The sequence below is a fragment of the Saccopteryx bilineata genome, chromosome 3 (genome assembly GCF_036850765.1).
Source record: "Saccopteryx bilineata isolate mSacBil1 chromosome 3, mSacBil1_pri_phased_curated, whole genome shotgun sequence".
Taxonomy (NCBI): domain Eukaryota; kingdom Metazoa; phylum Chordata; class Mammalia; order Chiroptera; family Emballonuridae; genus Saccopteryx; species Saccopteryx bilineata.
Window position 1 is genome coordinate 313705089 of NC_089492.1, and position 16349 is coordinate 313721437.

Consider the following 16349-nt stretch of genomic DNA (forward strand, 5'->3'; position numbering starts at 1 on the left):
CCTCAGTTTCCACCTGCCCTCCCAACCTCTCCCCCCTTCTTCGCCAGGTCCCCCCCTCCCCAAAGAGAAAAGGACATCTCAGTGAGGACTTCGGACTTCCGAGGGCTGCCCTAAGTTCCAACTCCTTCTTTGGTCATATGCTCCCTATAGCTGGGTGACAGCGGGCAAGTCACACAGCCTTTCTGAACCTGTTCCTCTTCTGGAAAACTGGCTACCTGGTGCTCCTGTGGCCACTGCAAAGCCTCCCCGGGGGCAGGGCTCAGGACTTGCCAGTTTGCCCAGGTCAAGGCCACTGGGGGCTGAGGGGAACCCTGGGCACAGGAGGGGGTGGTGTCCTTTCAGAGGGCCAGGGGAGGGTGGCTTCTTCTACGTGCCTGAGACAGTTTCTGCGACTGTCCTGTGTCCCTGGCAGGGGGCCAGCTGTTCCCGCCAGCCATACTCAGCACTTGGTCAGGGAATCAGCTTGGTGGGCAGCCCTTAGAAGGCTGTGGGGCTGGGCACAAGGCCTGCCTGGGTCCAGGGTGGGCACGCTGCCCGGGCAGTGAGCTGAAAGGCTCAGCTGCCCTCCGGCTCCCCTCTCTGGGGCAGCCCCTCCCAGCCAATAGCACAGCCCCGGGCCGACCTATATAAAGCCAGGGCTGCAGCCTCTTTCTCTGGGTCAGTGTTACCTCCAGGATACAGACAGTTTCTTTCAGCACAGCCTAGACAGGTACCGCCTGCGGTGGGATTCAGGGTGGGGTCCGGAGTGGGGGTCCCCTTGAACCAGAGGCCAGCCTGGCTCTGGAATGGGTCTCGCCTGTCTGCCCCCACATCCTCTCTTGCACACAGGCCAGTCAGTGCGGGAAGGCTGACCTTGTATCTGGGAGTCCCCTCCACCTGTGAGCCCCAAACCCTGCTGTGCTTGTGATCTCTGGGGCTCAGGGTCCTGGGGAGGGGTCCTGGACACGAAAGGAGTCTTGACAGCTGCCAGCTGTCATCCCCTGCGAGGGGCTGTGGGCCTGGTCTGAGTTCATGATGGTTTGTCACCAGAACTGGGTGCCACAAGCCGTGGGAGGTCTGGGTGTCACCTGTCGGGGTCTGTAAGAGCGAGCACTGCGGTTCTTTGCATTTGTAACACGCAGGTCCCTGTTGTGTCTCACAACAGCATGACCTTGTGTCTGCCTTTCTGTGGCTCCTGCACAGGTGCCTGTATCCTGGGTGTGTCCCGGAGCTTGGAGGTGTGCATGTGTGGCTCAGTTTATGGTGTGATCTGGGGTCCATGGCAGAGAGTGTGTGTGTGTGTGTGTGTGTGTGTGTGTGTGTGTGTGTGTGTGTGTGTCTGGGGCTATTTTTGCTCGTACTTCTTGGGCTCACACACCGTGTCTCAGTGCCTTCTCCTGGCACGTCCCTAGCAAGGATGGGGTGGATACACCCTCTGAAGAAAGGTTTCTGGGCTTGAAGCCCTTGAGCCCTGAGGCCTAGATGCCTGTCCTCCCGGCCACCCTGGCCCGCCTGTCTCCAGCCTGCTGACTTGGTGCAAGCTGAGCCCCTGGAATGTGGGGAGTACAGAGGGGGAATGGCAGCTGGGGGGGAGGAGTCTGCCAGACTCCAAAAATAGCCTCCAACCCTGGACAGCAGCTCCAAAGATCTTTTGTGGGTCCCATCCCCCTGGCCTGATGCCGCAACCTTCAGATTACCCTGGTCCCAACGTTCCCACCATCCTACCTGCTTCCATCCCTGGAGATGGGAGTGAGCCTTCCACCCCTACCACCACTGCGATGCTCCTTCTTTTCTGGATCTTGTGAACAAAAGTAATAATAGCAATAACAGCCACCATCCCTCTAGGTACAACTTCATACCAGGGCCTGCGCTCAGCCAGCCGCATGCCCAAGCTCAAAGAATCCTCCTGGCAACCCCATGGGGAGGGCTCAATTCACAGGTGACAGAGGTTCAGAGAGGCTGAGCTACTGGCCTGGGGGTCACACAGCAGGGAAATGGCATAGGTGAGATTTGGACCAAGTTCTGTCAAACCCCAGAGGCTGAGCTCCTCTTCCCTGCAGGAGAACTGTCAGCACACAGAGGTGGGGTTGCCACCCAGCCCTCCCTTCCACCCAACCCCCTCCCACCCTGCCCCTCATCCCTTCATTGAGCTCCCAGGAAGCTTCGGAGAGAGACTGTCCCTCCTCTGCTCACACTCATTCCCAGAGACTCCCTCCACCTCACCAGCTCCTCACACAGACCTTTAAAACAATGACGACAACAACAACAATAATAGCTGAGCAAAATAATGCTTATGGTGCAGCAGGCACTGTTCCAAGTGCTTTACATACATTATGTCCTTTAATCCTTCCAACATCTCCATGAGGTAAGTGCCACGATGAACCCCATTTTACGGATGAGTAATTCAAGACACGGAAAGATTAAGCAACTTGCCCAGAGCCACACAGCTTGTTGTAAGTGGCAGAGCTGCGATTCAAACGTAGGCTGTATGATTCTAGAACCTACTTTCTTATCCACGCCACAAGTACTGCCCCACCAACCCGAGGGCTCCCGGTCTATTTCCAGCTGGAGAAATTGAGACCAGACCAGAGTCACTTGCCCCCGTGTGGCAGAGCAGGGATTCTAAGCCAAGATTCCTAATGCATCCTGTCAAAACGCAAGGGCTCAGAGAGAGGGCAGCTCTTGCTCCAAGTCACACAGCACAGGAGTCAGGACTGGCCCTCAAGCTCACGTGACCACAAAGCCTTGCTGCATGTGCTCTTGGTGTTCCCTGCCAGAGGCGGGCTAACCTTCCCTCCTCATCCCACCAGGCCCCCCACACCGCCACCATGCCGTTCGGTAACACCCACAACAAGTACAAGCTGAACTTCAAGCCTGAGGAGGAGTACCCAGACCTCAGCAAGCACAACAACCACATGGCCAAGGTGCTGACCCCTGACCTCTATAAGAAGCTGCGGGACAAGGAGACTCCATCTGGCTTCACTCTGGACGATATCATCCAGACAGGTGTGGACAACCCAGGTAAGCCTTCCTGGTGGCGCATAACAGAGACTTAAGGGGTGGTGCTTCGGAAGCTGTCTGCCAGGCCTCGATCCTACCTTCTTGGGGACCTCAGTTTTCCTATATGTAAAGTGGGACCACACTCATGGGGCTTTTGTGAGAAACAAACCAGTCCATAGGTGGGAAGGGCTTGGAATAGGACCTGGCACAAAGTAAGCCACGCTGTAACTGTACGTGAGTATAACGTGAGAACCCCCCAGAAAGTCCCTTCATCTTTCCCAGCCTTGGTTTCCTCACCTGAGCAGCGGGCACCCATGTTGTGACAACATAAGCACCAGTGCACACACATTTCCAGAGCCGTGCCCAGCACAGGGCACGCACTCAGAACCAGTCACTGGTGTGACTGCATGCGGGTCTTGCTCCAAGGACACCTGCTGGGGCGCGGGGACCTGGCAGCAGGAACACAGGTTCCAGTCTTAGCTTCTGAGGTTGCATGTGGTGCAGGAGAGAGGCCTCTGTCTCAGGGCCACTTTTTCTCCACCTGGGACAGAGGGCCTTGCAAGTCTCTTACTATGTGGTGAAGCTGATAGTCTAAGCTTCTGAAAACTTCTAGGTGAAGATTCTGTGATTTTGGGACTCTGAAGTGATAATATTTTTAGTACCTTGTGACAGGCCCCCTAAGGCTCTTCCTTCTCCTTTGCCCCGCCCTCAGCAGTCTTCCCTCACCCCAGACTCCCCCCTGACCTCCCCACCTCCCCTCCCCATTCTTACCAGCCCTTCTCAGTTCTGACCCAGAGCTCATGAATGAAAGCCCCTTGACACACCTGTGCACACACATGCCCACACATACACACACATGTACACGCACACACAGTCTACATCAGGGGTCCCCAAACTACGGTCAGCGGGCCGCATGCAGCCCCCTGAGGACATTTATCTGGTCCCCACTGCACTTCCGAAAGGGGCACCTCTTTTATTGATGGTCAGTGAAAAGAGCACATTGACCATCTATTAGCCAAAAGCAGGCCCATAGTTCCCATTGAAATACTAGTCAGTTTGTTGATTTAAATTTACTTGTTCTTTATTTTAAATATTGTATTTGTTCCCGTTATGTTTTTTACTTTAAAATAAGATATGTGCAGTGTGCATAGGGATTTGTTCATAGTTTTTTTTTATAGTCTGGCCCTCCAACGGTCTGAGGGACAGTGAACTGGCCCCCAGTGTAAAAAGTTTGGGGACCCCTGGTCTACACTGTGCCCAGGAGCCCAGGCCTTCCTTGCTGGGGACAAGCACCTCTAACCTCACTGGACCCCCCAGGTCACCCCTTCATCATGACTGTGGGCTGTGTGGCCGGTGATGAGGAGTCCTATGTGGTTTTCAAGGACCTCTTCGACCCCATCATTCAGGACCGGCATGGGGGCTACAAACCCACTGACAAGCACAAGACCGACCTCAACCATGAGAACCTCAAGGTTGGCTGTCCTGAGGGGAGGTGGGAGGCGACAGAGTGCAGAGAGGTGATGGGGAGGGAGGGTGGAGGTGGACAGACACAGAGATGAGGAGAGACAGAGACAGAGGGATGGGAGGACGGGCACTCAGAGAGACACAGAGATCAGGGATGGAGAGAAACACAGGGAGAGGGACAGAAAGAAGACAGACAAGGAGACAGAGGGACGAGGGGGGTGGAGAAGGAAGAAAGGCACAAAACAGACATGGAGAAACAGACAGGAGATGGATGAACTCAAGGATGGAAAGAGAGACAGGGAGAGAGATGAAGAGAAACAGAAATGGAGGAAGAGAGGTGTGGAGAAAACACAGGGACAGATGGGATGGGAAAGAGACAGCGTAGGGGAGAAACAGAAACGGAGAGATAGGCAAAAGAGACAGAGCTAGCGAGAGAGGTAGGGAAAGAGGCCAGTGGCAAAGGAGGAGCCAAAGGGACCAACAGAAAGCCTGAAGGAACGGGGAGGATGTGGGGGACTGGGAGGATCAGGGGGACAGGGAGGACCTGGGGGACTGGGAGGATCAGGGGGACAGGGAGGACCTGGGGAAACTAGAAGGACCTGGGGGACTGGGAGGATCAGGGGGACTGGGAGGACCTGGGGGACTGGGAGGATCAGGGGGACTGGGAGGACCTGGGGGACTGGGAGGATCAGGGGGACTGGGAGGATCAGGAGGACTAGGAGGATCAGGGGGACTGGGAGGATGAGGGGGACTGGGAGGATGAGGGGGACTGGGAGGATGAGGGGGACTGGGAGGATCAGGGAACTGGGAGGATCAGGGGGACTGGGAGGATCAGGGGGACTGGGAGGATCAGGGGAACTGGGAGGATCAGGGGGACTGGGAGGACCTGGGGGACTGGGAGGATCAGGGGGACTGGGAGGATCAGGGGGACTGGGAGGACCTGGGGGACTGGGAGGACCTGGGGGACTGGGAGGATCAGGGGGACTGGGAGGACCTGGGGGACTGGGAGGACCTGGGGGACTGGGAGGATCAGGAGGACTGGGAGGACCTGGGGGACTGGGAGGATCAGGGGGACTGGGAGGACCTGGGGGACTGGGAGGACCTGGGGGACTGGGAGGATCAGGGGGACTAGGAGGATCAGGGGGACTGGGAGGATCAGGGAACTGGGAGGATCAGGGGGACTGGGAGGATCAGGGAACTGGGAGGATCAGGGGGACTGGGAGGATCAGAGGGACTGGGAAGATGAGGGGAACTGGGAGAATCAGGGGGACTGAGAGGATGAGGGGGACTGGGAGGATCAGGGGGACTGGGAGGATCAGGGGGACTGGGAGGATGAGGGGGACTGGGAGGATCAGGGGGACTGAGAGGATGAGGGGGACTGGGAGGACCTAGGGGACTGGGAGGATCAGGGGGACTGAGAGGATCAGGGGGACTGGGAGGATCAGGGGGACTGGGAGGATCAGGGGGACTGGGAGGACGTGGGGGACTGGGAGGATGAGGGGGACTGGGAGGATCAGGGGGACTGGGAGGATCAGGGGGACTGGGAGGACGTGGGGGACTGGGAGGATCAGGGGGACTGGGAGGATCAGGGGGACTGGGAGGATGAGGGGGACTGGGAGGATGAGGGGGACTGGGAGGATCAGGGGGACTGGGAGGATGAGGGGGACTGGGAGGACGTGGGGGACTGGGAGGATCAGGGGGACTGGGAGGATCAGGGGAACTGGGAGGATGAGGGGAACTGGGAGGATCAGGGGGACTGGGAGGATCAGGGGGACTGGGAGGACGAGGGGGACTGGGAGGACATGGGGGACTGGGAAGATCAGGGGGACTGAGAGGATCAGGGGGACTGGGAGGATGAGGGGGACTGGGAGGACGTGGGGGACTGGGAGGATCAGGGGGACTGAGAGGATCAGGGGGACTGGGAGGATGAGGGGGACTGGGAGGATGAGGGGGACTGAGAGGATCAGGGGAACTGGGAGGATCTGGGGGACTGGGAGGATGAGGGGGACTGGGAGGATGAGGGGGACTGGGAGGAGGAGGGGGACTGGGAGGATCAGGGGAACTGGGAGGATCTGGGGGACTGAGAGGATCAGGGGGACTGGGAGGATCAGGGGGACTGGGAGGATGAGGGGGTTGGGAGGATCAGGGGGACTGAGAGGATCAGGGGAACTGGGAGGATCTGGGGGACTGGGAGGATGAGGAGGACTGGGAAGATGAGGGGGACTGGGAGGAGGAGGGGGACTGGGAGGATCAGGGGAACTGGGAGGATCTGGGGGACTGAGAGGATCAGGGGGACTGGGAGGATCAGGGGGACTGGGAGGATCTGGGGGACTGAGAGGATCAGGGGGACTGGGAGGATCAGGGGGACTGGGAGGATCTGGGGGACTGAGAGGATCAGGGGGACTGGGAGGATCAGGGGGACTGGGAGGATGAGGGGGACTGGGAGGATCAGGGGAACTGGGAGGATCTGGGGGACTGAGAGGATCAGGGGGACTGAGAGGATCAGGGGGACTAGGAGGATCAGGGGGACTGGGAGGATGAGGGGGACGGAGGATGAGGGGGACTGGGAGGATCAGGGGAACTGGGAGGATCTGGGGGACTGAGAGGATGAGGGGGACTGGGAGGATCAGGGGGACTGGGAGGATGAGGGGGACTGGGAGGATCAGGGGGACTGGGAGGATGAGGGGGACTGAGAGGATCAGGGGAACTGGGAGGATCAGGGGGACTGGGAGGATCTGGGGGACTGAGAGGATCAGGGGGACTGGGAGGATCAGGGGGACTGGGAGGATGAGGGGGTTGGGAGGATCAGGGGGACTGAGAGGATCAGGGGAACTGGGAGGATCTGGGGGACTGGGAGGATGAGGAGGACTGGGAAGATGAGGGGGACTGGGAGGAGGAGGGGGACTGGGAGGATCAGGGGAACTGGGAGGATCTGGGGGACTGAGAGGATCAGGGGGACTGGGAGGATCAGGGGGACTGGGAGGATCTGGGGGACTGAGAGGATCAGGGGGACTGGGAGGATCAGGGGGACTGGGAGGATCTGGGGGACTGAGAGGATCAGGGGGACTGGGAGGATCAGGGGGACTGGGAGGATGAGGGGGACTGGGAGGATCAGGGGAACTGGGAGGATCTGGGGGACTGAGAGGATCAGGGGGACTGAGAGGATCAGGGGGACTAGGAGGATCAGGGGGACTGGGAGGATCAGGGGAACTGGGAGGATCTGGGGGACTGAGAGGATGAGGGGGACTGGGAGGATCAGGGGGACTGGGAGGATGAGGGGGACTGGGAGGATCAGGGGGACTGGGAGGATGAGGGGGACTGAGAGGATCAGGGGAACTGGGAGGATCAGGGGGACTGGGAGGATCAGGGGAACTGGGAGGATCAGGGGGACTGGGAGGATCAGGGGGACTGGGAGGACCTGGGGGACTGGGAGGATCAGGGGGACTGGGAGGATCTGACATCCCACCCTCCCCCCAGGGTGGAGATGACTTGGACCCCAACTACGTGCTCAGCAGCCGTGTCCGCACGGGCCGCAGCATCAAGGGGTACACGCTGCCCCCCCACTGCTCCCGCGGTGAGCGCCGGGCAGTGGAGAAACTCTCCGTGGAAGGTGAGTGCTCCCTCCCAGCTCTGGCTCTGCTCCTCCACGGGCAGACCCCTGGGCTCCCGTGGGTCCCCATTTTCTAAGACATGGAAGTTGCTAGGTAAGTTGTGGGTACCTGGTGGCAGCATTCCTCCTGGTCGAAGTCTGGCAGGTGGCTGTGAAGTCTTGGGGCACCCTGTGCGGATCCATGTGGACACCTAATTGTGCCAGGATCCTGAGATTCATCCACCCATTCATTGAACATTTATGGTTGATCTGGTCCTGTGTGGGGAGCTGGGGCTCCCGTGATGAATAAGATGGATAATGTCGCTGCTGCCACAGAGCTGTTAGCCTGGTGGGGAGATAAGAGGAAACACAGAAATCAATAAAAGAACAAAATAATTCCAAAATGCCATAAAGCCAAGAAACAAGAAGTGTGGCAGAGAATGACTGGGTGTATTGGGGTAGGGGGACTACCTTACAAAGAAGGAGTTGAGACCTGATTTATAAGAAGGAGCATATCTTGGGAAGAATACCAGCAGGTAGAACAGCAAGTGTAAAGGCCCTGAGGTAGGGAAGAGCAGCAAGGAAACCATTGTGGCTGTAGCAGAGTGAGTGAGATGAGGTTAGAGGGTGGTTATGGGTGGTCAGCTTGGGCAGAGTCTTGTGGGCTGTCAAGAGGGCTTTGGCTTTGACTCTGAGGGAGCTGGAAATCATGGGAGGGTGGTGAGCAGAGGCAGGACAGGTTCAGACTTACATGGAGCCCTCTGGATGCTTAGTAGAGAACAGACTATGGGCAAAGGTAGAAGCAGAGAGACCATAACGGGGCAACTACAGTCATCCAGGTGAAAGGTGAGGGATAAAAATGGGATGGGGATTGGCTCAGTGGTAGAGCATCAGCCTGGCGTGCAGGAGTCCCGGGTTCGATTCCCGGCCAGGGCACATGTGCCCATCTGCTTCTCCACGCCTCCCCCTCTCCTTCCTCTCTGTCTCTCTCTTCCCCTCCCGCAGCCAAGGCTCCATTGGAGCAAAGTTGGCCCAGGCGCTGAGATGGCTCTATGGCCTCTGCCTCAGGTGGCTGTCTTGCCACCATTGCAGCAGAGCAATGCCCCAGATGGGCAGAGCATCGCCCCCTGGTGGGCATGCCGGGTGGATTCCAGTCGGGCACATGCGGGAGTCTGTCTGACTGCCTCCCCGATTCCAACTTAAAAAAAAAAAAAAAATCAAAAAAAAAAAAAAAAGGGATGGGGAGAAAATGTATATTTTGGACAACTCATGTTGTTCTGATAAACATTTAACAACTGGTTTTAAAAAAAAAAAAAGCCCTGATTTGCAGTGACTGCCAATTTCTGTGGTGTAAGTTCTCCTACCATAGCCAATTCTAAGCTATGCCATGACGGCATACAGAGATGGAAAGAAATGAGCAATAGCACATCATCCTATAATATTTCCACCATACAGCCATGATGGATGAAGATAGCTTCAAGAACACAGATAACAGTAAATATAGTAAAATAATTAGGAAGTTTTGACTATTTATTACCTTTGTTTTAAATATAATTTATCTAATTTGTAAGATTGCATAATTTATTTTTTTCACCTTTTTTTTTTTTTTTTTTTTTTTTTGCATTTTTCTGAAGCTGGAAACAGGGAGAGACAGTCAGAGACAGACTCCCGCATGCGCCGACCGGGATCCACCCCGCACGCCCACCATGGGGCGATGCTCTGCCCATCCTGGGCGTCGCCATGTTGCGACCAGAGCCACTCTAGCGCCTGAGGCAGAGGCCACAGAGCCATCCCCAGCGCCCGGGCCATCTTTGCTCCAATGGAGCCTTGGCTGCGGGAGGGGAAGAGAGAGAGAGGAAGGCGCGGCGGAGTGGTGGAGAAGCAAATGGGCGCTTCTCCTGTGTGCCCTGGCCGGGAATCGAACCCGGGTCCTCCGCACGCTAGGCCGACGCTCTACCGCTGAGGCATAATTTATTTTTAATAATATAGTATATGGTATATGATATATAACACATTAAGTTTATGATACAAATGTATTAAATGTATATAAATATGAATTATATAAATATACATATATACAAACATACTTATTATACATATGAATATATACAAATACTATATCATTATATCATATTATAATAATTTTTACTGATGGCTCTCCAAATTCCTGAGACTGTCTGTCTTGCCACCAGTAGGAGCGGGCACCGGCACACTCATCCTTGCAGGTGGATTGCATGTGAGGGTCCAGGGAAGGGAAGAATCATGTTCTCTGTTTGAGTACATCATGTGCCCTGGGCAGACAGGGGAGGAGCACATTTGGGGGATCGTGAATTTCAGTTTAGACACAGCGTTCAGGCCCCTTTAAGTCATATACAGAACCAAGGCCCAAGCCTGTTAGGGGCAGCCATGTAGGGTCCCTGGGGCCTCCACACCCTGCTTCAGGGGGAACAGGCTGCTGACCGCTCCTTTGTGTGGCCTCTCAGCCCTCAACAGCCTGACAGGTGAGTTCAAGGGAAAATACTACCCTCTGAAGAGCATGACAGAGCAGGAGCAGCAGCAGCTCATCGACGACCACTTCCTGTTTGACAAGCCCGTGTCCCCACTGCTACTGGCCTCAGGCATGGCCCGGGACTGGCCCGACGCCCGTGGCATCTGGTGAGACCCTCTGTTCCCAGTCCTCCCCTTAAACCCGCCTCCTCCAGCACCCTCATGATTCTCCTCATTCCTCCACCAAAGTTAAGACCATAATATTTATATTTCCAAGAACCAGAAAATGATCTCGCCCTCCACTCCCGCCAACCCTATGATCTGTCTGTCACATTTTGGGAAACTTAAACCAGAGAAGTGGCAGTTAGGAACTTAGACTTGAATGAGACTCTCTGGGTTCAAATCCCAGAGCTGCCACTGATTAGCTGTGTGACCTTAGACACATCATTTAATGTTTCTCTGCCCCAGTATCCCCATCTATAAACTAGAGGTCACAGTAATTCATAGCTGTTGGGGTTCTTATAAGGACTAATGAGTTCATATATGTAAAAACAGTGCCTTGCTATGTAGTAAGTGTTCAGTACATCTTGGCTATTAGTATGATCTTTATAACTGATTACTGTTGCTACTTAGGCTTTCTATAAATCTTTAAATCCCTGATTCTGATAGTCAAAGATTTTAAAAGGTGTCAAGGACCTAGGTTTCAAATGATTTGGAGAGTGTAGGTTCCAAGATTTACAGATAGAATGATTATAAGATTTTTAGAATCTAAGATTCCAGTAATTTCAGATTCTGTGATTCCATGGTTTCAAACGTTTCCAGATCTGGAGGTTTTATGGTTCTAACTAAGACTTTGTTTCTGAGATGTTACAATGTGGTAGGACAATTCTTTGTTCCATAGACTAGATGTAGGATTTCCAGTATTTATCAGTCTTGTCTCAAAGTTTCTGATTCTGAGATTCTGAGAGTCTATAATAATGCTGTTCAAAAACTGAAGACCAGCCTGACCTGTGGTGGCGCAGTGGATAAAGCGTCGACCTGGAAATGCTGAGGTCGCCGGTTTGAAACCCTGGGCTTGCCTGGTCAAGGCACATATGGGAGTTGATGCTTCCAGCTCCTCCCCCCTTCTCTCTCTCTCTCTCTCTGTGTCTCTCCCTCTCCTCTCTAAAATGAATAAATAAAAAATTAAAAAAAAAAACAACAAAAAAAAAAAACCTGAAGACCGTAAAAGTCCTTGTTCCGCCCTGGCTGGTTGGCTCAGCGGTAGAGCGTCGGCCTGGTGTGCAGGGGACCCGGGTTCGATTCCCGGCCAGGGCACATAGGAGAAGCACCCATTTGCTTCTCCACCCCCCCCCCTCCTTCCTCTCTGTCTCTCTCTTCCCCTCCCGCAGCCAAGGCTCCATTGGAGCAAAGATGGCCCGGGCGCTGGGGATGGCTCCTTGGCCTCTGCCCCAGGCGCTAGAGTGGCTCTGGTCGCGGCAGAGCGACGCCCCGGAGGGGCAGAGCATCGCCCCCTGGTGGGCAGAGCGTCGCCCCTGGTGGGCGCGCCGGGTGTATCCCGGTCGGGTGCATGCGGGAGTCTGTCTGTCTCTCCCCGTTTCCAGCTTCAGAAAAAATACAAACAAACAAAAAAAAAAGTCCTTGTTCCGAGAATTCGAGACTTCACAATTCTGTTCTGTGGACTTTCTTTTTTTTTTTTTTTAATTTATTCATTTTTAGAGAGGAGAGAGAGAGAAGGGGGGAGGAGCTGGAAGCACCAACTCCTATATGTGCCTCGACCAGGCAAGCCCAGGGTTTTGAACCGGCAACCTCAGCATTTCCAGGTCAACACTTTATCACCACCACAGGTCAGGCTAATTTCACGGATTCTGTGACAGTCTACAGGTGTAAGCTTATTCCATTCTGAGGAAGCAGATGCCACCACCTCCTGCCCCTTTGCCCGGTGCCCTCTAGCGGTGGGTATGTGTTTGCAAGAGGGCGGGAAATGGGGTTCTCGCGGAGCTAATTCCTTGGCCTTTTGCTGCACCCCACCCTAGGCACAATGACAACAAGAGCTTCCTGGTGTGGGTTAACGAGGAGGATCATCTCCGAGTCATCTCCATGGAGAAGGGGGGCAACATGAAGGAGGTTTTCCGCCGCTTCTGCGTGGGGCTGCAGAAGGTGGGTGCCTGCGCTTGGCGACTGACTTCTGATTAGTCCCTGAACACCCACCAGCTTTCCAAGGCCCCGCCCGTCGGAACCCGCCCGGCCCACCCCAAACACCAACACCACCCCCAGACGCTCCCAACCCCTTCCCGAGGCCACGCCCCCTGGCAACCCGGCTTCTCTCTATACTACCTAAGCCCCGCCCCCTCAGACACGTCCTACCCTCTTTCCAAGGCCCCGCCTCCTGAGGAAACTAGGCTCCAGCCCCTATACTCAAGCTCTGCCCTTAAGAACTTAAAAGCCTTCTCAAGCTCCGACCTCTCAGGATCTTGCTGAGGTCTTTGTCATCGGTCTCCTTCCCTGAGAATTCCGTTTCCCAGCCGCGCCCCCTAGGACCCCGCCTCCACCTACATCCTGTCGGGTGTATTTAGGGGCGCCCGCTGGTGCTGACTCCTTGTTCTCTCACCCTACCTCAGATTGAGGAGATCTTCAAGAAAGCTGGCCACCCCTTCATGTGGAACGAGCACCTGGGCTACGTGCTCACCTGCCCATCCAACCTGGGGACTGGGCTGCGTGGAGGCGTACACGTAAAGCTGGCACACCTGAGCAAGCACCCCAAGTTCGAGGAGATCCTAAACCGTCTGCGTCTGCAGAAGAGGGGCACAGGTGCGGCTCTGCCTCCTCGCACAGCCACGTCGGGGAAGGGCCTCTTGCGGTGGCGAACGGGGAGGTGGGGTATCCACCTAGTTTTGGGGGGTTGGCAAGGGCTGCCACTCTGTGAGCCTCAGTATCTTCCTCTGAAATTGGGCGTCAAAACGCCTTATCTCATAGGAGTCAATATGATATATCATCATGGTTATATCGTCATGGACGTGCCCATTGTGTACGTCCCTGGAACCCAGGGGCCTCAACCTCCCAACTGTAAAGGGGAAGATGGTCAGGAATGGACCCCAGGCAACCAGGTTCAAGAACTCTTTTACCCACCTTGCTATATTTTCTTGTTGGGGGGTGAGGTAACTAAAGTCGGAGATGTGGGCCCGCGAGTAGACAGACATTTAGGAGGTTCTGCGTGCACGTAACGTGTTCCATACACAGTAGGCACTCAATATATGCGGCTGTCGCGGTTGGCACGGGGGCGGCGTCCCGGGCCCCGCTCCTGCACCTCTGCTCCCTCTTCATGCCTCTGCTTTCTGCTCCCGCAGGTGGTGTGGACACAGCTGCCGTGGGCTCAGTGTTCGACGTATCCAACGCCGACCGGCTGGGCTCGTCCGAGGTAGAACAGGTGCAGCTGGTGGTGGATGGTGTGAAGCTCATGGTGGAGATGGAGAAGAAGCTGGAAAAGGGTCAATCCATCGACGACATGATCCCCGCCCAGAAGTAGACGCCCAGCCTGCCCGCCGCCGACTGCTAAAGGGAAAGCCCGACCCACTGGAGACACGCCCCATCACTCTTTTCCCCGCCCCTTTCTCCCAGTGGTCCCCCTATAATGGTTCGGTCAACTCGGAACTCTGTCCACCTTTCTTGGAGTTCCAGTTCCAACCAGAATTCCAACCAATGGGCTCCATCCTCTAGTTTCCGGCCAAGGAAAAGCCTCCCTCACACCCTCTTCTCTTCCCAGAGCTCCGCTCACCAGCAGGAGTTCTGGCTAATGGAGAGTGTCCTGTGCATCTGGAGCTCATGCTTTTTCTCCATCCAAAGCAACAAATAAAAGCAATGGTGGCCTTAGCTTTCTGTGCAATAGTTATTAAGAGAGGAGGAGGGACTTTGGTAATTGGCCGCTATGTGACCTTGAAGTGGTTTGCCTTCTCTAGGAACGTACTAGGTACATTTTATCCTATCTCTAAAATGAGGTAAAGTTAGGGAACAGAATCTAAATCCAAAATTTACAAGGCTCTATGAGAAATCTGAAACCCGAGAGGTGTGGCACAGTGTCATATAGCCAAGCTTGGGCGCTTCCCAACCTCAGCCCCTGGTCACACATGCTAGGATCTCACAGGGTCCACGTGAGGGAGTAACGCAGGCCCAACAACATGTCTGAGACTTGCATTTGACCCACAGGTTTTCAGTATGAGACCTCACATGCATCTCATTACATGTATCTCATGGTTTTCACTGGCCTTCTGTGAGGCCTGACTTCATATCTCTATAGTTGCTACCAGTCTTTTCAACCTCACTCACTTTGCTCAAGAACCTGCCATAGCTCACACATCTAAAAAGCATTCCTATTGGCCCTTGTCAGGTGGCTCAATGGATTGTCATCCCAGCGCACTGAGGTCATGGGTTCGATCCTGAGTCAGGGCATGTAGGAGAAGCAATCAATGAGGGCAAAATTAAGTGGAACAGCGAGTTGATACTTCTCTCTCTCTCTCCTTGCCCCCCTCTCTCTTTCTCTCTCTCCCTTACTCTTTTTTTTTTTTTAATTTTATTTATTTATTTATTTTTTACAGAGAGAGAGTCAGAGAGAGGGACAGACAGACAGGAATGGAGAGAGATGAGAAGCATCAATCATTAGTTTTTCATTGCGTGTTGCAACACCTTAGTTGCTCATTGATTGCCCTCCCATATGTGCCCTGACCGCGGGCCTTCAGCAGACCAAGTAACCCCTTGCTGGAGCCAGCGACCTTGGGTCCAAGCTGTTAGGCTTTTGCTCAAACCAGATGAGCTCGTGCTCAAGCTGGCAACCTCAGGGTCTCGAACCTGGGTCCTCTGCATCCCAGTCCGACGCTCCATCCACTGCACCACCGCCCAGTCAGGCTCTCCCTTACTCTCTTAATCTATGAAAAAAAAATTTTTTTTGGCCCTGGCCGGTTGGCTCAGCGGTAGAGCATCGGCCTGGTGTGCGGGGGACCCGGGTTCGATTTCCAGCCAGGGCACATAGGAGAAGCGCCATTTGCTTCTCCACCCCCCCCCCCTCCTTCCTCTCTGTCTCTCTCTTCCCCTCCCGCAGCGAGGCTCCATTGGAGCAAAGATGGCCCGGGCGCTGAGGATGGCTCCTTGGCCTCTGCCCCAGGCGCTAGAGTGGCTCTGGTCGCGGCAGAGCGACCCCCAGGAGGGGCAGAGCATCGCCCCCTGGTGGGCAGAGCTTCGCCCCTGGTGGGCGTGCCGGGTGGATCCTGGTCGGGCGCATGTGGGAGTCTGTCTGACTGTCTCTCTCCGTTTCCAGCTTCAGAAAAATACAAAAAAAAAAAAAAATTTTTTTTTAATTTTGAAAAATTTTTTGCCCTGGCCGGTTGGCTCAGCGGTAGAGCGTCGGCCTAGCGTGCAGAGGACCCGGGTTCGATTCCCGGCCAGGGCACACAGGAGAAGCGCCCATTTGCTTCTCCACCCCTCCGCCGCACTTTCCTCTCTGTCTCTCTCTTCCCCTCCCGCAGCCAAGGCTCCATTGGAGCAAAGATGGCCCGGGCTCTGGGGATGGCTCTGTGGCCTCTGCCTCAGGCGCTAGAGTGGCTCTGGTCGCAATATGGCGACGCCCAGGATGGGCAGAGCATCGCCCCCTGGTGGGCAGAGCGTTGCCCCATGGTGGGCGTGCCGGGTGGATCCCGGTCGGGCGCATGCGGGAGTCTGTCTGACTGTCTCTCCCTGTTTCCAGCTTCAGAAAAATGAAGAAAAAAAAAATTTTTTTTTTTAAAGAAAAAACACTCCTATTACTTGCAACTCTTCAAGGTCAAATTGTAATGCCTACCAT

The 16349-nt window shown here is 55.1% G+C and overlaps 2 protein-coding genes across 2 annotated transcripts in view; both read left to right on the top strand.

Annotated features, from left to right (window-relative positions):
* The window catches only part of EXOC3L2 (exocyst complex component 3 like 2), a 136811-nt gene that overhangs the window by 56792 nt on the left and 63670 nt on the right, over positions 1–16349 (top strand). The window lies entirely within an intron of this gene.
* Positions 556–14389, top strand: CKM (creatine kinase, M-type). Its single transcript, XM_066271810.1, has 8 exons — positions 556–709; positions 2790–3000; positions 4297–4451; positions 7921–8053; positions 10516–10687; positions 12556–12679; positions 13141–13330; positions 13867–14389. The coding sequence occupies exons 2-8, from the start codon at positions 2808–2810 to the stop codon at positions 14043–14045; spliced, it is 1146 nt and encodes a 381-aa protein (XP_066127907.1). The 5' UTR covers positions 556–709; positions 2790–2807; the 3' UTR covers positions 14046–14389.

What these genes read in the sequence shown, in the direction of transcription:
- CKM (XM_066271810.1), top strand. Translation starts at nt 2,808, where the DNA reads ATGCCGTTCGGTAACACCCACAACAAGTACAAGCTGAACTTCAAGCCT. An exon ending in GGAGAAACTCTCCGTGGAAG is followed by an intron (nt 8,054 to 10,515) that starts GTGAGTGCTCCC and finishes GTGGCCTCTCAG; the next exon opens with CCCTCAACAGCCTGACAGGT. An exon ending in CCCGACGCCCGTGGCATCTG is followed by an intron (nt 10,688 to 12,555) that starts GTGAGACCCTCT and finishes ACCCCACCCTAG; the next exon opens with GCACAATGACAACAAGAGCT.